This window comes from Danio aesculapii, chromosome 20 (assembly GCF_903798145.1).
Source record: "Danio aesculapii chromosome 20, fDanAes4.1, whole genome shotgun sequence".
In the NCBI taxonomy this organism is placed as follows: domain Eukaryota; kingdom Metazoa; phylum Chordata; class Actinopteri; order Cypriniformes; family Danionidae; genus Danio; species Danio aesculapii.
In genome coordinates, this window is record NC_079454.1 from 31,487,921 (window position 1) to 31,510,080 (window position 22,160).

Below are 22,160 nucleotides of genomic sequence, written 5' to 3' on the forward strand. Positions count from 1 at the left end.
AAGGCAATAAATGACTTGTGATGAACTGGCATAGAGCAGCAAACAAGAGGAGACTATAAAGAGAAAGAATTAACAAGCAAACAGGTGAACTGAATAAACTAATAATGGGTTAACAAGGAGGGTGGGACTAGGCAATAGACGGGAGAACACATGACACAAGGACATTAGACATTAGAACTGTATTGTCATTGTAATTTTCAAACAATGAAATTTGTTAGGTAGCTCTTAGGCATCAGCACAACAAGGAATATAGAATAATATAGTATAAAAAAGAGACAACACAAGCCATGAGCTCATGTTAAACGGGACTAGAACACTCAGCCAATGAGTGAAGCATGAAAACACATGAAACACAACACCAAAACATGCGGTCACAGTGTAAACACAGAGCCACATGCTTTGACAAAGCCAACACTAACAGGACGCAAGACATGAGCACACGATAAATGAAAACGCTGACCATACACTCACACATGCAACATACATGTTCCATCCCAGCGCTAACTGAAACCAAAACCAACTAGACTGAGACATTGAGAATGAGACAGCACGCTGCAGACAGAACAAACACAAACACCAGGAAGAGAGTGCACATCCCAAGCACGTCCGGCCAAGACGGCGCTCGAATACAGTGACAGAAAATGAGTGCCCGACCCGAGAATACTCGAGCCGAGCACAACATACTAGACAAGACAGGACTAGTGTCTGGACTCTGCCACCAAAACAAGAATTAACTAGACCGAAGTGGCAGAATCCTGACAACAAAAATTTTTTAAGAGTTCCTAAAAATACAATTGTGTAGTTTGAAATTGTATAAATCGTAATGCATGTGTACTGTAAAATAATATATTGCTAAAAGCTTCATGATTTCAATTAATTAGAAAAGTTGTTGATTATTAAAATATTAAAGATTAGTACAGAAAGTTCATGAAAATGATTCTTAAATAATTAAAAATTGCATAAACTTTTTTTAAAAAATATGCAAGGATTCATTATAACCTATTTTAGCTTGCAAAACAGCTTTACCTCCTTGGTTTAATCCATATCCTTCAGATTTAATACTGATTTTTATTCATATTTAAGGATCAACACTTTGTTGTTTAGCAGAGTAGTTGAGCATATATTTACCATATTTGATTATGTATTATATGTTGTTCAACATATACTGTAAAACAGGGGTGTTCAACCCTGTTCCTGGAGATCTACCTTTATGCGGAGTTCAGCTCCAACCCTGATCAAATCTGAACCAATTCTTTAGCACCTGAACAGCACTTGATTATAACAGGCAGGTGTGTTTGGTCAGGTTTGGAGCTGAAATCTGCAGAAAGGTAGATCTTTAGGAACAGGGTTGGTCACCCCTGCTGTAAAACAATCATGTCTCTTCAAAAGACATTGATTGACCCCCACTATACGGTATATGCAGAAGTATGCGGAAGGACTTTTAATTTTTTAGTAACCTGCATTATCACTTTCGGTGAACTGCACCGTTATGAAATTGGCGCATTTAAGGTCTGTTTTCTTTAAAAATCAACGATCTTCACTGCCTGATTGATATACGATAGAAAGTGGGCCTCAGAATGTACAAGAAGCACTGCATTAAATTACATTTTTCTGTGCCATGTCTTTAACCCTTTCATGCATGTTGTCCACATTTGTGGACAGTTAATTTAACTTAATTTAAGGTTTATTAATCATGGTAATTTTCTTCAAACCACTTAAGGGCAGTGTCAATAGACTGTCAACAGTATTGTCACAGTGGCTACTCTCTTGCATTCCAGTTGTTCTTTACTTGATGACATCATTAATCCAAGATGGCTGACAGTGATGGCCATGTGCTAAATGCCTTAGGCATATCTGAAAAACGTTTATTCAAGGAGGTCAATTGAGTTAAAAAAAATATCAGTATGTACAGTGAAGTATGATGAATATGTTAGTAATTTATCAAATAAAATTTAGGGTAAAATGTACTTTTTATTCTTCCAAAAACCAACTGTCCACGTACAGTATGTGGACGTCATGCAACAGAGGAGTCAGATTGCATAAAAGTCTTTTGTTTCTGTAACCTGCTAGTATATCTATTCTATTTTTTTCAAAGATGTTATAAATGGTCTTATGCCGTAATAAAACAGACATTTAACAACATATCAACATAAATAGTAATATAAAATTACATATTACAGCATTAAATGCCAGTTTTACACATTCATATGGAATGAACAGGGAAAGAATGTCAAGAAGTCAGTACAGAATAATTGAGAATATTCCATGTATCAGAAAATAGCACACCCATACTGCAAACGTTTCTGCGCATATATAACTACTGTTATTATTGTTCTTACAATATGTGTTTAATTGTTAATATATTGTACCATTATTGTTTTTAATAAATGAGCTGATATGAATAGAATAACAGGCCATTAAAAAACACAATATTCCATATTGTCAGCTATGTCTTTATGTTTTACACCTTTGTTGCATTGTGTCCACGTACTGTATGTGGACAGTTGAATAATTTTTAAATAAAACAAAATATTGTAAAAATGAAAATGGATTTCAATTTCAGTGTCATATTAGAGTTATAAAAATAATAATAAAAAATCCAGATAATGTTCATAATTCATGCATGAAAAGGTTAAATGTGAACATTTATTTTACCCCAGTATTTTCAATGGAGTTTCTGCACTTGCCTGATAATCCTGATGGGCGTGTGTAAGTAAACGCCTTTTCATCTCATTTTATGCTTGAACAACTAAATAAACAGTAAAGTCTATTTAACTGACTATATTTTAATTACATTACAACATTGATGCTGTAAAAGGAACCATATGAAATTGAAAAAAGTCACATTAAGTTTATCAGTATGGGAAGAAACAGTATGGGAAGAAACACTAGCTGTGCATATACCCAATTCATATAGATTCTTGAAGTATCAAATCTGTGGTGGAACAGACTATCAGATCTCTCAAATTTCACTACAATATTCAATTCATCTTTATTTCTATAGAGCTTAATGATATCTTAAAATATCTTCATTTCAAAGATAAATGAATGTCTTGTAATGTAGGTTTGGAGAGACATGTGGGTGCATTACATTACAAAGTTTTTATTTTTGCCTTGGAAAACATGAAAACGCTTGCTAAACTGTTGCTACGCTGAATATCCCACTCTCATTAGCACACGTTGGGAATATGCGGAGGCCATCAGATGATAGGTGCGACATCTTTTAATATTATAATCAGCTTGTCAAGCATCATAGCAAGATTGTGCTGTTTGTTCCCACTTTGACAAAACAAAGTCTTTTTAAGGACAGACTGCGATACAAACGGCACCATTTCAGACAACTCAAGATAATTAACGTTACTTCAACACAGATATAAGTTCAGAGTTTTAAATATTTAGGTATCTGTTATGCCGACACCAATTTATTCCACATATCTGTGAAGCTAATAGCATCTGATTTGACAACTGTTGTCAAAGTCGTGTTTAACAGTATCTGCTCTTGATGCTATTTACTGTACTTCAGATGAAAGATACAAAATAGGGAGGCAGAAGAGAAAAGATTGATGGATGCGTCTGCCGTGTCACCTCATCAGCCAAGCCCCGTGAACCACCAACCAGAATTGCATTTGTGCAGCAGACAAATGGTACCTCCAGCAGACCTCTCACTGAAAAGGCAGGGAGAGGGCGAGAGAGTGATGAATTACCCCCAAATGAGAGGGTGGGGAGAGCGCGGCGCTTCCGACTGCGCTGTCAAAGCTCGCTAACATTTGGGGGGCATTTGAGGGAACATTGTGGGAACGGCAGAGTTGTAATGAGGACACTGTGTTATACCTGTGCAGCGTCTGCCGCCCTTTACCACTCCATTAAAAAGTAATAATGACAAAACAACAACAGCGTATGTCTCCCGCGGCATACATTGGGTTATATCACAGCGGAGGGTCGTAACCTTAATGTATAGTTGTGCCGCCGGTGGTGCGAACTGTTGTAATGTATACATTGTAGGTTTATGTATTGTAATGACCTCTCAGGGCAAAACATTATAGGAAACTGAAGGGTACATCAGAGTTTTCAATTTCATAACGTACACACACATTATGCGCAGAAATGTTCCTTTAGGTATTTGGCAGATTGTCACTTCAGCAATATTTTAAAGGGAATACTTTGTATTGTTTTTAAAGCTAAAATATTAATTACAATACCATAAGGGTGCATACATAATATGCAAAAGTCTCTTTAAGAGGAGTAGCTGGTGATTCCTTGTTGTACACCCACAATATAAGTGCAATTTTGTTTGTTTTTTTCTGTGTACAGTAGTACATCAGCTACACTACCTGACAAAAGTCTTGTCCTAGATCCCAGTTGTAAGAGCAACATATAATAACTTGACTTCTTGTTGATCATTTGAAAAAGTGGATTTTTCAGATGGATCATCTATTCAACTGTGTCCCAATCATCACATATACTGCAGAAGACCTATTGGAACCCACATGGACCCAAGATTCTTACAGAAATCAGTCAAGTTTGTTGAAGAAAAAATCATAGTTTGGGGTTACATTCAGTATGGGGGCGTGCGAGAAATCTGCAGAGTGGATGGCAACATCAATAGCCTGAGGTATGAAGACGTTTGTGCTGCCCATTACATTACAAATCACAAGAGAGGGCAAATTCTTCAGCAGGATAGCGCTTTTTCTCATAATTCAGCCTCCATATCAAAGTTCCTAAAAGCAAAGAACGTCAAGATGCTTCAGGATTGGCCAGCCCATTCACTAGATATAAACATTATTGAGCATGTCTGGACTAAGATGGTGGAGGAGGAGGCATTGAAGATTAATTCAAAGAATCTTGATGAACTCTTGAAGTCCTGCAAGAACGCTTTCTTCGCCATTCCAGTTAACTTTATTAAGTTATTTGAGTCATTGCAGAGATGTATGGATGCAGTCCTCCAAGCTCATGGGAGTCATACACAATATAAATTTTTTTCCCACTGCACCATGACTTTATATTCTATACTGTACATTATTTCTGTTAAGTGACAAGACTTTTGTCTAAGCAAAGTCAGACCTTACTGTCCTAATTAAGTAATTAAATATCAAGGCATAATCTCATTTTATTTTGGTAAAATAAGCGTAATCTACAGGCCTTTGCCTCTCATAAGCCACTTCTGATATCAATAAAAACTGCCTAAAACTTGGATAGGTGACAAGACTTTTGCCAGGTAGTGTATATATAAATTTTTTCTTCATCCTGTTTGAAATTACTTCTTTTTTCGTTTTACCATATTTAGTCAATCTTGTCCTGTCTTTGTCTATTAACGTTTGGACATTTCAGTCTTTAGAGATTTTTTTGCCATGCTGAATAACAGTTGAACTGTTATTTTGGAGCAGATTATAATTATAAATTTTATATTAAAGATTGGTGGATAATTAAAGATTGATGTCATTTCAGAAATGCATTTTTAAATTCCACCAGAATTGTTGTACTTGCTGTTATGAGTGCAAATTTTAAAAATGTGAGTTATTTGACCTCATCAAGTACTAATTTAGTATTGGCTATTTATCATATAAATTAACACAATTTTTGCCTTATGAAAACTGGTAAAATGTCTTCTAAAAAGACAATTAATGAAATTCCTTACAGTAATTAAAATAATTTCAAAGAGTAATTGTAAAACAGGTTTCATAAATGCATTATTCAGCAACCGAAAAAAGTTCAATATTCGATTTTATTACAATTCGTCACAAAGTTTGCTAAAGTCAGAGGCTGTTTAATAGGTTAATTTAAGACAAATATCTCAAATTGAGATTGCTGAACTCCAGCTTAATCTTTTATAGTATATGTATTTTCAGATAAATTTTGAAATGAAGTAAAAATGAGTGCAGAAAAAGTATGTACTAGTATGTATTATGTATGTGGTATGTATGTTTTTGGTAATGGAATAAGAACTAACTCATTGATGAACACTCTCACTATGGATTTCATTAGCCCTTTATAGGGCTTATTTAAGTACTCATTGGAAAAGCCCTGGAGTGTTACCAAGGGTTATTACAAGACTTGAACTCTTATGAACTTGTATGTATGTATATGAACACTCACCAGCCATTTTATTAGGTACACCTTACTAGTACCAGGTTGGACCCCTTTTCCCTTTAGAACTGCCTTAATCCTTTATGGCAAAGATTTAACAAGGTACTGTAAATATTTCTCAGAGATTTTATTCCATATTGACATGATAGCATCACACAGTTGCTGGAAATCTGCATCCATGATACATCCTGCATACATCCCAAAGGGGCTATATTGGATTTAGGTCTGGTCACTGTGGAGGCCATTTGAGTACAGTGAACTTGTTGTCACGTTCAAGAAACCAGTCTGAGATGATTCACGCTTTATGAATTGGCGCGTTATCCTGCTGGAAGTAGCCATCAGAAGATGGGTATCGCCCACACCATTACACCACCACCAGCCTGAACCATTGATTAAAGGCAGGATGGATCCATGCTTTCATGTTGTTAACAGCAAATTCTGACCCTATCATCTGAATGTCGCAGCAGAATTGAGACTCAGACCAGGCAACATTTATCCAATCTTCTATTGTCCAATATTGGTGAGCCTGTGCCAATTGTAGTCTCAGATTCTTGTTCTTAGCTGACAGGAGTGGCACCCATTGTGGTCTTGTGCTGCTGTAGCCCATCCGGATCAAGGTTCGATATGTTCAAAGATGTTCTTCTGCATACCTCAGTTGTAACGGGGTTATTTGAGTTACTGTTGCCTTTCTATCGAACCAGTCTGGTTATTTTCCTCTGACCTCTTGCATCAACAAGGCATTTGCACCAACAGAACTACCGCTCACTGGATATTTTCTCTTTTTAAGACCATTCTCTGTAACGCCCCATTCACACGGGGCGTCAGCTTCAAGGCTTCCCATTCACTTTGTCGGCGCCGCTTCAGAGGCGTTGCTCGCTGCAGAAGTTAAGACTTGCTCAACTTTTCAAGCGCCTATTGCTGACTAATTTCATTGGCTGACGCTGCTATGACGATCGCGTCAGCCCCAACTTCAGACACGCCCTCTTTCAAGCGTTGACACTAAAGCCCAGTGTGAATGGGGCGTAAACCCTAAAGATGGTTGTGCGTTAAATCCCAGTAGATCAGCAGTTTCTGAAATGCTCAGACCAGCCTGTCTGGCACCAACAACCATGCCACATTCAAAGTCACTTAAATCACCTTTCTTCCCAATTCTGATGCTCGGTTTAAACTGCAGCAGATCATCTTGATCGTGTCTACATGCCTAAATGAACTGAGTTACTACTATGTGATTGGCTAATTAGAAATTTGCATTAACGAGCAGTTGGACAGGTGTACCTAATAAAGTGGCAAGTGAGTGTATGTGACAGTGGTTAACAGCTTTACCTAATTTACAAAGTCTTTCCCTGTTATAACCAATTCTGTGTCCCTGCAATGAGCCATTGGTGTTGCGTTCACATTAAAAATCTGGAAATAAAATGTTTGAGGTATCTTTTAATGTGCCATATTCTCGTCAACTAAAAATACCCACCTTTACACCCTCCGTGATGCATACCCTTCTGAAAACACGTTATCTGCACATTCTCCATTTTAATGTAGCTCTTTTAGCAAATGCGGAGACTCGTAATAAGAGGATGTGTCAGTACAGGTGTGACTGCTATGATTTTAACAGGGTTTAGTAATTGCTTTGTGCAAATCATGTTTAGTACCCCTTCTCTCTCTTTCTTTCTCTCTCTCTCTATCTCTCTTCCTCCTCCTCTCCATCTGTGACTCTCTCTCTTTCTCTCTCGTTCCACTTTCCTATTTTCTATTCCTCTCTGCGCTCCTCCTCCTTTTTATCTTCCCCACATCCTGGCTCTTTGTTCCTCTACCTTTTCCCGTACTCCTTCTGCAGCTCGCTTTCCATCCCTCTTTCCAGTCTTCTTTCTCCTCCTCCCTCTTTTCCTCCCATTCTGATGGATGACTCACATAGGCTGAAGCCCAGGGCTGTATAATTCAGGGCTTGACAGGTAGCACTCACTAAAAGAATGGGAACAGAGCCAAGAGCTGGTGGCAGCGGCCAGAGAATGCTATAGCCGTATGTTCTCTCGCTCTCTCTCTCTCTCATTTTTTTTACGTCAATATAACACCCTGCCTGCTTTTCCTGCTCTACACAAGTCTGGCCTCTTGTCTTTTGTGATAGCCACAGTGCAAAGATTTTAACGCTAGCCTCTTTTATCCACCATTGTATTTTCTCCTACCAGAAAAAAAAAAACAAATAGGCGATGTAGATGCTGTGTTTTGTAAGAGAATATGTGAAAGGCCAATACATGGCTAAGAAAAAAGCATGGAAGCTTGTGGAAGAGGTTATGAAAAGCTAGCACTCTTTGTTCATTCAAATGAAGGATAAGCATGTGTTTCAGATAATAAATACTATATTGAGTTTTCAGACCTTGACTTGAGAAGTCAATTCATTTTTCTTTTTAAAAAAGTTGAAAAAAAACTCTTAAGACCCTATCATTTACCTGGCGCAATAAGGCGCAAGACGTGTTTGGTGTGATTTGTTGCTATTTTCAGATCAGCGCATCCATAATTTTCATATTTTGCACAATGTTGTTAAAATAGCAAATCCAAATCCGGTCTTTAAAGGAAGTGTGTTCAGGTGCATTGTTGACGCGTTGCTATTTTAAAGAGCAGAAATAGACTGCACCATTGACCACCTAAAAGCAGGCCTAAAGTCTAAAGCATGTTAGTTATGCGCCTATGCAGGTCCAAAATGCATACACATTGCTTAATACACACAGGATGTGAAGCACTACACAAATATCTTTACATATGAAAAAAATTAAACGATTAAAATCTAAAAAATGATTATTCTCTACGTAAATAAAAAACCACAACGTACCTTCATGTTGGGGCTTTTTTCAGTTTATTCTTGAAATTATTAGCAGTAATATTTGTTATGCATATTATACCTGTTTTAATAAAAACTAGTTTAGATTTGTCCATCTGTCTTGTTTTGATGAAGTATCACCATATGGGGCATAAGAAAAGGACGTGTGTTTGGATATGTTTGACCACACTTTATTATTACTGTTTATTTATTTGTTTGCTGGAAATTAGAACTGAATTTAGAAATAATTTTGAAACAAATCTTTGCGCTTAACAAATAAAATTAAATATGTAGGCTAATGGATGTCTTCAGTGGAGTGCGTATGTAACCCCACCGGTCCTACACCACCCAACCGAATCGAACCAGCGACTCTTCACATGGGAGTTGGTTGCTCTAACAAGGAGGCTAAAGAACATGACCTCTAGAGTCTGTCGCTAGAGAACGTTTAGAGGTCAGAGGGGTGAGGTTTACCCGCACAGCACTTCACTTGCCTGCTTCTGCTGCACTCACCCCCCTTAACCTCACTACCATCCGGGTCACGGCACCAACGTAACCCCCACCGGTCCTACTGCACCCAACCCACTCCGAGCTGGGATTGAATCTGCGCCTTTCCGCATAGGAGTCGGTTGCTCAAAAGGAGGCTATAGACCACGGCCTCTAGCATCTGTCACTAGAGCACCTTTTGAGGTGACCAGAGACTCTGATTGGTTTAATGCACATTATGCTCAAAACAAACCCATAACTCATTAAAAGAATAAGCACAACTCTGTTAGACCATGTGCCAGGACGCAAATAGTATTTTTCTATCCTCAAAATAGCAAAAGTGGATGCGAACACGCCTTTAATGCTTTTGCACCATGCGCTTCAGACTTTGCATCTGGATCATTAAAATAGAGCCCTTAAGTGTAAGGTTTGATTCAGCTGGAATAATTTGTTGTTGTTGTTTTCATTGAGAAATGGACTCAAACATGGTTGAGAAAGGAACATTAGTGAGTTATGCCATTCAACTTTGTTCTCAAACAGCTGTTTAGTTGCACCACAAACCACCATTCATAAAAACTCACATTTTATAATAAAACAGATGTGTTTAAATGCCAAAAGGCTGTTTCAGTTGAAGAAGAATCACCGTGTTGTTTTGGAAAATATGCTGTTTTGGAACAAAAAAAACCTTCTTAGTTTAGACCTGCCATCTCCTTTTTCATATTTTATCATCAAAACATGCAGCAACAAAGTATTCTGAGGTCAAAAATTATGAGTATGTGCATCGGTTGCTGAAGCACCACTCACATATAATATGCTATTTGCACTAATGGAGTGTTTTATCAACATTAATGTCTTTTGGGCTGAATGGAAGTCAATGGAACTGTGACCACAGACGTTGGATTGTTGAGACGGAGCCTCTGATGGATTCTTTTGTCTTTTCGCTTCTCAATGGTTTATTGAGATTTAGCATGATGGACGCTTACAGGCGGCATTCATTTATTGCCTTAGGCTATAATTTACACCTTGGTTCTGTGTAGCATTGAGAAATCATATTTGTGCGCCGGTAGCTCACCAGCAGCATGCAAACAGATGGGCTCTGGACTGTGTGGGCGGCACATGCAGTTTCGTCCTCTGTCTTCTCTTCTCACTCACTCGCTTTTTTTAAAAGGGTATTCTTCGGGATGCGGTCTGCTGGCTTCTTGCTCATCAAGTCATTCGAAATGATCTGTGCTATACATGCCGAGGGCTTGTTTGTTATCTGTGAGGGGATTTGTAATTCACCCAAACTGTTAATTCAACTGTGAGGCTGAGCCAGATGTCTCTTTCGTATACTGCAGCAAAACAGTGCTAAACATTATATGATGGGATGCTTCTACCTTATATCAACCATGGGCTAATTGTGTGACTTCAAAATGTTCACCACTTGTGGCCAATCTCTTTTATTTTAAAGTACAGTGAGTAGTTTTGAGTGAATCAATATTCGTTCATTCAAATCGTTATTAAGTAACAATGATTCATTCAGGAATAAAACATGTGACCACTGAATTCAGAACTTCATTCTTGTGTACTACCCCTGCTATTTCTGGCATATCACAGGAATAGTAAGAGTAGTAGTACTGTATACTTTTCAGGTTTAGAAACCTGAAGTTTTGATGAGTCACTGAATCGTTCATCCAACAGATTCGTTCAATAATGCTGAATTTTTTACAGACTAAAAAAAGTGACTGACTGAATTCAGAATTGGGTACTAGCGTATTATTAATATTTCTGTCTTATCTTTGTACCATAGATAGTATGAGTAGTAGTATGCTAGTATGCTTTTCTGAATTCAACAACTCTCACTGAATCATTCATTTAAATATTTGATTTTAAAAATGAATTATTTCATGTCATGAATTTCTGAAATGAAACTGCCATACTTATCATGCATACAACTCTAATTGGTTCTTTTTACAATTGGCAGGAATATTAAGAATAATATGTTACTGTGCTATTCTAAAATCAGCAATTAACTTTAAAAGTGAGTAATTTAATTATTGAAAGTTCATTCTGACCTTTATGAATCATTCTTAGTGATTTTATTTTGTGCATTGCATACTTTTGTTAGTAAACTTTTAGTACCTTTGTCTTTTTTCATACACATAAATATCTGACATTTGAATACAATGACTGGTTCAAAACATGCAAGCACAGGTTGCCAGATTGACGACATCAACAGGAACGAGCCTGACTATCAAGCCTAAACGCTGATTTAAGGCTTATTTAAGTCGTGTTCTAAATAAAAGCAACGGCACGCGTGACTGAATATTTTAAATATGTTAAAAGGAGTTTTTGTCCTAACCAACACCTGAAATTTATATTTTAGAAACGGCTTCTATTTCTTGTAGCTAAAAAACAGGATAAACTATGAACTGACAATGATCACCTCAGGTACACCTCATGTGCTTTATTCAGTGTTAAATGCTAATAATGTGAGTTTGACTGCCATTTTACATGACATTTATTGCCATACTACTGAAAGCAGCAGCAGATAGTTCAGCTCAGATCTTGAAAATAAATGAACCGTGACTCGGTGCAGGCCAACACATATTAGTGATTCAGCATGTACGTTTAATGATGTTAAAGAGGTTTAATATGTATTAATTAGATTATAAACCTTACTATTTCATTGGAGTGCAGCAAGTGCACTATTCTATGCTTCTGATTGGCTGTATTTAAATATCTTTCATGTTTCATCAGGTGCAAACAGCCAAATTGCTCATCACTGCGTATCTCATCACGTAGTGTAGTGTTAGGACACGGGTTTACAATGTAAACTGCTCACCTAATGTTTCTGTTCATAATATTTATATTATTTGCTAATTAATTACCACCTCATGTCTAACTCTGAATCTGCGTCTCATTTCGGAGTCTGCTACTGTCAACTGGAGGTTGCATTTCAATCACCGACGCATGCTTTGAGAGCCTTTCTGACTGAATGAATGAAATACAGTGTTTTCTATCAAGGCAACCCGGGATGCTAAAATATAATTGGCTAAACTGGCATTGGGTTAGTTAAAGCGACTAAAACAAGGACAGACATTCCAGCACGTAATGGACATTTTCAAAGCAGAATATCTGACTTCAGCATTGTTTTTCAGATAAACAAGAATGTTCACTTAGCATGTTTCTTAAATACCTGCAAACATATATTATTAGGGTATTTTTATGCTTTAGAAGAGTCAAAAACTTACATGCAGCACCTTTAAAGATATTTTTAACTGTAAGACTTTTTTAAAGAAACTAATTAAGAATATCCAGTTACGCTCACTCAAATTGCTTGCATTGCATATATTTTTACCCATTCAGATATTTTCCTCCTCAAACACCCTGTCTATTTAAGACAGACCCAACACATCTTTATTATTTCAGGAGCTTTTTTTTCCAGTTAACACCTCCATCCATCTGATATCTCATGCAGAAACCCAACCTGTGTGAATGCTACCACAACGAGATGTAAAACCCCGCTCCAGGGTCAGACTTTACGAGTCTCCACAGTAAATTGAACCGCCAAGGGCATAATCACGCCAAACAGCCTCTCAGTGTGTATGTGTGGCAGTGCGATCGTATGCCGCGATTTTAGGCTCCGCAGTGACAGAGAAGGCAACCGAGCTGCAGACACAGAAAGAGCCCTGCAGAATGCACAACACCGGCACCTCCTTTGTTCTGCTTTTTGGGAGGGCGCAGAATGAAGGGAGGTTAGCGGGGAGACGTCTGTCAGGCTCAGAATCACTGATCTCTCTCTCTCTCTCTCACTCTCACTCTCTCTCTCTCTCTCTGACTGTCTGCTCAAATGGCAAATCCCACTCCTGAGGGGGAGATCACCATGGTGACAGCGCCTTGCCACGCATGCCTGTGGATGCTGCAGTGTAGGAGCGCAGAGGAGCTGAATGCTCCTATGGCAACTCCAACACCAACAGCCAGCTGATGTATTTGCTCAACTATAATGCGAACCTATAGTGTCATAGTCTGTGTGAACATACTTGGTGTCAAGATAACTTGATTGTAGACCCCAGCCTGAACGTGCCCTTGATATTCTGACCAGTTAAAACTAAAAAAGCGTTGCTGTTGACTAAGCAGATGCCTTGTTGTAAAGCCATCTTTTCTACTACTACATTTGGCATTAAGACATGACTAACAGAATTCGATCCCTAGTGGTAGTCGTTAGGGATGCACCAAATCTGTATTTTCAAAAGAATTGTTTATGCTGCTCAGTGCGCTAGTTTCACTCTTCCTCCATTTGTCGGATGCAAAAAGTTCTGAAACCCATTCATTTTATTGCACCATGCAAGGCTGGTTTGCTCCTGCATTATCAAGAGCGCGTGCACCATGGTCAAAGAAGTTCAAAATAGCTCAACATTTTGATCTGTGGATATTTTGTCCATGAACCCTTGTGTTTATCTATGCGTGAACCACACATGCTCACCAGAAAAGCAAAGTCCACTCAAATTGCATGCTGACATGACATGTCTATGAGGTATACCTGTTCTTGCTGCTTGCAATAGTGCCGCTGTGTTGTCATGATAATACTGGTTAATGGCAATGCTGGACACCTCTCACCTCATTCCTTCATTTTCCTTTGGCTTAGTCCGTGATTTATCAGCAATCACCACAGCGGAATGAACCGACAACTACTCTGGCATGTCTTTTTTTGTGCAGTGGATGTCTTTTCAGCCACAAACCAGCATTGTGCTGGGAAACACCCATACAATATCTCATTCACACACACACTCATTTTTTGCTGTGAAGTGACAGTGCTAACCACTGAGCCACTCTTTTACTGTTAATAAAATGTGGTTATTTTTATTCTATTCATTTTTTTAATCAGTATAAACATATATTATAATCTTATTGAGATAAATTTTAAAGTCTTCTTCTTCAAAAAAAAAAAAGATTTAATATTTTGGTTTTCAGCATCCATTGCATCCAGAACTTTCAGTTTCAGCCTAGAATTTTCATTTTTTTGCATCCCTAGTTGTCGTAATGAACTCTCATTATTGTCAAATGCGGAAACATGGGACAGAAGCCACTATGATAAACAGATTTGGACAAATGGCCGGCAATTATTTTACTGGGTACATATGGAGACAGCATTAACAATAAAAAAATATGTAATTATTTTTCATATGAGCCGACATAAAAAAATATATGAGCCGACACGGTGGCTCATTGATAAGCACTGTTGTCTCACAGCAAGAAGGTCACTGGTTTGAGTCCCGGCTGGGACAGTTGGCATTTCTGCATGGAGTTTGCATGTTCGTGTGGGTTTGCTCCGGGTGCTACGGTTTCCCCCACAGTCCAAAAACATGTGGTACAGGTGAATTGGATGAACTAAATTGTCCGTAGTGTATGTGTGTGAATGAGAGTTTATGGATGTTTCCCAGTACTAGGTTGCAGCTAGAAGGGCATCCGCTGAGTAAAACATGTGCCAGATCAGTTGGCAATTCATTCTGCTGTGGCAACCTCTGATGAATAAAGGGACTAAGCTAATGGAAATTGAATGAATTAATATTTTCTATCTCGTTTATCAACAGCAATCTTTTTAAAAATATCAGCAATTTTGAATAATAATAAAAAAAAGAAAGAAATTTCTTAATCTGGCAAATTGATTTGATTGGAAAACTGCATCCCTAGACTTGTGGTGTAGTCACTCAAGTTCAAAAATAGTTCAAGAAAAGTTTTTATATTCATTTTGGTTTATCAGTATTTGCAGAGACGAGTTGATGTTCAGTAGTACATTGTGATCAGGGCCGGATTTAGTGATTTGGGGGCCCTTATGATTTGGGGGCCCTTGCATATTTGGAAAATAAAGTGCATGTTAAAAAGTAGGTTTTACCCCCCCCAAAATGTTCTTAAAATTCTCACTTTTGCACACTCTACCTACCTCTATCTCAGCTCTACTCTGATTGCTGGCAGATTGGCATAGTGTTGCCAACTTAATGAGAAGTCCAATATTTCTGTTTAAAAGCCTATAGTTAATAAAGGGGTATTTATATTTGCGTGTAGTGAATTTGCAGTAATCTCTCAGACATAATAAACTCAGACAAGTTTAGTAAACGGTGTCACCATTTAAATTATTAAATTATTACACTTTAAAACAGAGAAGAAGCAGATCGGTTTGACTGTAGCAGCGAAGTACATCACGCTTGCGATGCTAAAACATTTGCCGTCGGGATGCAGAGGGATGATCTGCTCTCAATGCTGCAGGTGTGAGAGATGGCTAGGTGGCACTGGGCTGCCTTTGAGTGCTCTGAGGTGGGGGAGAGACCAACCGCATTACCTGCAGTTCGTTGCGAAGAGTAACGTTTGGACTGGTACAACACAGAAACATGGGAGTGTTTAAAAATGAACAGTAACAGCTAAAAACTAGTCGCTTTTTTGAAAAAGGTGTCTGAAAAGTCGCTAAGTTGGCAACACTGGCTGACAGTGTCATTGATTGAAGCACTCAGACCTCGTGCATGTGCAGTACAGAAAGAACATTCCATTATTCATGGGGGTCCCTGGTTTTGAAAAGAAGTAATAACGTTAAAATCTTAATGGTTATAGACAGATTTTACAACATAAGATAAAAAATGTATAAAAAAGTTATATGATTAATATAGGCATCTTGGCATTGGTCGGAGGCTGCTTACCTTGCTTATTGGTTAAGTGGTTAAGTCCACCCTTATTGTGATAATGAATATAGCATGTTCTGATTTTGACGTATTTGACTCTTTTGCAATTTTAAATTAAACAAATTTTAATGCGTTAACTTTTTACAGTATGACACCATTTAAACTAAAGCATTTAATAACCTTAGGTGATCTTAAGTCTAACAAATGTTGCTATTTCTCACTTCAGCTAATGTCAGTATTGTGATAATACCATATATTATTACAAAAGTGCAATTATCACAACAAAATATTATATTGCCACATGAGTAGAATTGACAGCAGACCACAGCCTGGATGTGCCCTTGGTATTCAGCCCAATTAAAACCAAAGAGCGTCAGATTATCGGAGGTGCCTCGCTGTAACAGAACGACAAATTTGAAGACTTTCAATTAAAAAAATCATCGCGTTTTAGAAACATTATTCGCATTCATCAATATTAGCCCGTTATTATGACAGCTGCTGTGGACATGATCAAATAGAGCAGGACCAGGCTAATATTCAGGCCATTGCTGGTGTTAGTCAAGTTCATCAGAGGATTTGTCCACCAGGAGCTTGTCTGACTGAAGTCATTATTTCTCCCGGCAGTTCTGAAAGGCTCGCAGATCTCTCTCTCTCTCTCTCTCTCTCTCTCTCTCTCTCTCTCTCTCTCTCTCTCTCTCTCTCTCTCGGCCATAATTACCTTAGTCCCACTCAAAGCCTGCCTCCGCCGCTCCCGTATTCAAATGTGGTTTAATTACCTGTGGAATTTTAATTGGCGTGGCCTGCCAGTGGGAAACGCGAAGGTGTCCAAGGTCATTGCGAGTCGTTCGCGAAACGCTCTCACCCACACAGACGCCGCTGGCTGCCTGCCCGCACAACACGCCAGCACATAGAAGCGGCACCTGCTTCCACAATAAAACAATAAAGAGAAAATGGGCACCTCGCACCGACAGGCCGACTGATGCATCGAAGGGTTATGGGGTTGAAAAGTGTGATTTTATGGTGCATATTTTTCTTTCTTTCTTTTAGAAACACATTAATCTATCTATCTATCTATCTATCTATCTATCTATCTATCTATCTATCTATCTATCTATCTATCTATCTATCTATCTATCTATCTATCTATCTATCTATCTATCTATCTATCTATCTATCTATCTATCTATCTATCTATCTATCTATCTATACAGTATCAATCTATCCAATATTTTTAGCAGTTATTTATATTTTCTATTTTATATTTGTAATGATTGTACAGTTAAAAGTGTTGGGTTGGGTTGCCTATGGTCTTTGCAATAAGATATATCATACAATTTTGATTATTGTTATTCAGGTTTGGACTTTTTTTTCTCTCTTTTTTTTTTGAGGTTTTTAGAGTGGCAAATAAATCAACAAAAAAAATATATAGTACGCTTCTTTATTTACAGTTTTTCTCAGTCGCTTTGGTGCATTTCTCACAACACTATTTACATTTGCACAACAGTTAATGCATTTATCAAAACAATTAGTACAAAACCTAGTTGATAACCTGCAAAAGTGTGTCACTTGCTCAAAATGAATAGCTCATTCCTCAAAAACAAGTATTCATGTCAAAGAAGGTGTCTGTGTCATCAAGATGAAAAGTCCTGACACCATTGTTTATGAAGAATATAGTCAAATGGCTTTGTCATGTTTTCATTATGACAGTTTACTCTGTTAATTTTTTCCAATGCAAAAAAAAGTCAGATTTTGGTGACACTTCCCGAAAAGACAGCAATATATACTATTTGCACAGCCATTTGAAAACTACAGTAAAGTTAGACATTACAGCATTTAGTGAGGTATCTGAGTACAAGACACAGAATATGTATGTTTTTTTTTACTGCATTTGCTCTTTGCAATTCTAATTTATTCACAGCATTGTGCAAAAGAATAAATACACGCTTATTTACAGCAATTATAAACTTCCTTTGGGTAGAGCTGTGCACAACTGTACACAGTATTGCAGTACATATTGGAACTGAACCTACAACATACTGTACATACATGTCTGTAAATCATTTATGAAATTGTTCAATTTAGAAGACATTTTCAGGAAAAAAAAGATTTAAAGGTTTTTATAAAATTAGCTTGACATGTTTTGACAACTAGTTCAACATTTTTGTATGTAATGACTCAAGTAATGAAATGAGGACTATTAGTTTTATATGGAATGACTATTCAGAATTCAGTAGTTTAATTAATTTTGTCTGACATGACATAAACAAATGATAATGTAATAAACAGCAGAGAGTTGTATGAAAGCAATTGATGCATCTCCAAAAACATTTGCAATTTGTTGGAAGGAATGAGAAACTGCTACTATGATGTTAAGAAATGCATTAACTGTTGTGCAAATGTAAATAGTGTTGTGAGAAATGCACCAAAGCCACTGAGAAAAACTGTAATACATTAGATTTTTTTCATAATATGTAATTTTTACATTTTATTTATATTTATAATGTAAATACATTGTTGTTATTCGGGTTTAGAGTGGAAAATAAATCCTCAAAAAGTTTAAAATTGTGTAATTTTATATAGTAGGCTTTTTTATTTAACTGATACTCTGTAAACATTGTGACCTGCAATTGCTACTTTAAAGAGATAGTCTCTGAATTGAGTAGTTTTTATTGCTGTAAATTGATGTGCACTTTAGGTTGGTCCAGTGATGTTAAATGACACTTAAATAAAACAAAACTAGTTGATTTAGATGTTGCAATTTTAGATTTCCAATTTAGTGTATTTACTTCTCATTTCAAATGAAACACCACAGCAACATTTTTGTACAAGTATGACATATTGTTTTTTTGACCTTGCTTTCTACACTGTTTTCAAAGTAAAATCTTTTTCAATCATACAGTCTCAGGCAGAAGCATTTTGCCAGTAGTCATTGGTCCACTGGTGCTGATTTGTGCACCTTAAAGCAGTATCTCAGGATGAGGGTGATAACTGCCTGCAAAAGAGATCTGGATCCACAATATTTCACAGTCTGCTGAGCCCTGACCAAGCACAAGAGCCACAAGAACATATTATAAAAACACAGCTCATGTTTTTATTGTCCTCTCGTCAATAAAAATGTGTTTGAGTCTGTGTGATGGCGAACATTTCTGATTCTAGTATTATATAAATAAAGACCTGATTGTTCTGCTGTGAATCTTCTAGTTGTTAACCGAGCTGAAGGTTTGAGGTTACGACCTTAAGGACGCTTAAGAAAAAGTTGAAAGAATCGAAGGGTAGCTTATAGATTGAAAAATATACATAAAAACATCTTTTAACATCTTTTATAAATACTGTAAAACCATATCTGAAATTCCTTTGCAAATGAAAAACTAGACAACATTAAAGATTTTTTTTTTCTTCGGTAGTTTAATAATAATTATTCCCAGAAGCCAGATTATCTTTAGCAATGTGTTTGTAGCACTTTTCTTCATTCTTACATATTATTGTCAGAGATTACACATAATTAAATTAGTCACAGTTCACAATTTTTAAGGTGAGACCCCTTCAGGCAAAATCACAGTTTTTTTTCCATGCATTTCATTTTTGTCGGTTCTTAGAGCTTTTTTTCAGTCTAATGGTAAGAAAACATGACAATTACACTTTAAGTGGTTCTTTGTTCATTTGTTATTACAGATTTTAGTTACTCTACATATTTATAAAAGCAGTTTTCTCCCAAAAAAAATCTCCATCAGCACTTACAGTACATACACAAAATATTACATAAATATTACATAAATATTAAGTCTTATTCATATCTATATTGTTGAAAAAAACTCAATTCAGAGGGATAAATAATTTTTATAATTTTATTTCAGAGCTTTTTATTTTCAAAAACTTGGAAAATATTTGTTTCTCTCTGTTTGCAGTATTTTCAGAATTATAAGAGGTTCAAAATCCCCATTTTCAACTCTAATATGCCAAAAAAACAAGAATTTTAAGCCTTCATTAGTTTTTGTTGAAAAGATATGCGAGTAATTAAACTGGAAAACGATACCCTATTCAAGAGCATTGTATATTTAAATAATAATAATAATAATAATAACAACAATAATAATAATAATAAAAATAAATATAATAATAATAATAATAATATTTAAATAGTTTTAAAAGAGCTAAATTTGCTAAAAAGTACACTTCATGCTCATAAGCCTGGGGTCAGCCTTCATCATAAAGCAACAAATAAACCTCCTTTGCATGAAACCCAAATAATTGATTGAACGGGTGCCACACTCAAACCACACATAATTGCAGATGCCGTTTTGCCGCAGTTAAAGTGGAATTTCTCAAAAGCCAATGATTATTATGGGATTTGTATAATTGAGGGCTAAGGCTAGAATGAGCTTTGCCTTGTTTATATTTTGGAGGATGAGTCTCATAAACGAGTCTTGGCGGTTTAGGAATAGCACCGTCTTGTGGGACCAGAGTTCAAGCAGCACACGCATTTACATGAAGAAATGTGCCAGTGGTTATTAATGCTTTGTTATGTCTTAAACAATTCTAATGCTTCTTATCTCTGAGGGCTGAGCTTTGGCACAGATGCTCTTCACACATTCAAGGTAATTTTTTAGAACTGTTGAGCATAATTCTCTGGGCTTTTTTTGTTGTTTTACAGTGTGTATGGATGCCCTTTGGCTAAGAAAAGGAAAACCCAAGAGAAACCTCTGCAGGAACCTGCATCCAAACGCCGTCCGTTTCTAACTATGGCTGATGGAGAACACGCTATGTATGAAAACTATGAAGCAGAGGCCATGGAGGAGGGAGAAGAGAGGGAACAGGAGGAGATAGAGGAAGTGGAGGAAGACGAGGAGGAAGGAGATGATGAGGAAGAAGAGTGCTCGGATGACAATGAGGAACTGGGAGAGGAGGATGAAGAAGAAGAAGGAGAGGATGACGGAGAGGTGGAAAGAGAGGATGTTGAGGAGATCGAGCAAATGGAGGAAGAGGTAGAAGAGGACGAGGAAGTGGTGGAGGAGGATGGGGATGATGAGGAGCAGGAGGACGATGAAGATGATGATGATGATGATGAGCACGATGAAGAGGAATACTATGAAAATATGAGTCATCAGCAAGGTAATGAATGCGCTCGGATTCAATGCATGTTTTGCTGACTGTGTTCCAAAATGTTTAACCATGAGCATCTTTTTATTTAAAACAAGATAGACAGATGGACTGACAGATGGACTGATAATAATGACAACAAATGAAAGATTGATTGACAGACATAATAAATGGAAGGACAGACTGATAGATAACAGCAAATGATAGATAGATAGATAGATAGATAGATAGATAGATAGATAGATAGATAGACAGACAGACAGACAGACAGACAGACAGACAGACAGACAGACAGACAGACAGACAGACAGACAGACAGGTAGGTAGGTAGGTAGGTAGGTAGGTAGGTACGTAGATAGATAGATAGATAGATAGATAGATAGATAGATAGATAGATAGATAGATAGATAGATAGATAGATAGATAGATAGATGGATGGATGGATGGATGGATGGATGGATGGATGGATGGATGGATGGATGGATGGATGGATGGATGGATGGATGGATGAATAGATGAATGGATGGATAGACAGGTGGATAGATGGAAGGATGGAATGATCGATATTGATAGCAATAAATGACAGACAGACGGACAGATGGATGGACGGATGGATAGATGGACGGACAAACAGATAGATAATGATGAAAACATATGACAGACAGACAAACAGACAGATAGATAGATAGATAGATAGATAGATAGATAGATAGATAGATAGATAGATAGATAGATAGATAGATAGATAGATAGATAGATAGATAGATAGATAGATAGATAGATAGATAGATAGATAGATGACAAATGACAGACAGATGAATGGATGGATAGATAGGTAGATAGATGGAAGGATGGAATGATTGATATTGATAGCAATAAATGACAGACAGACGGACAGATGGATGGATGGATGGATGGATGGATGGATGGATGGATGGACAGACAGACAAACAGATAGATAATGATGAAAACAAATGACAGACAGACGAACAGACAGACAGATAGATAGATAGATAGATAGATAGATAGATAGA

The 22,160-nt window shown here is 37.1% G+C and overlaps 1 protein-coding gene across 3 annotated transcripts in view; it reads left to right on the forward strand.

The window, feature by feature from the left end:
* Positions 1 to 22,160, forward strand: part of myt1la (myelin transcription factor 1-like, a) — a 122,780-nt gene that overhangs the window by 51,506 nt on the left and 49,114 nt on the right. For all 3 annotated transcript variants that reach the window (XM_056481681.1, XM_056481682.1, XM_056481683.1), the window contains exon 6: positions 20,681 to 21,138. In XM_056481681.1, coding sequence (XP_056337656.1) covers positions 20,681 to 21,138 — 458 coding nt within the window. The remainder of the gene's footprint in view (positions 1 to 20,680; positions 21,139 to 22,160) is intronic.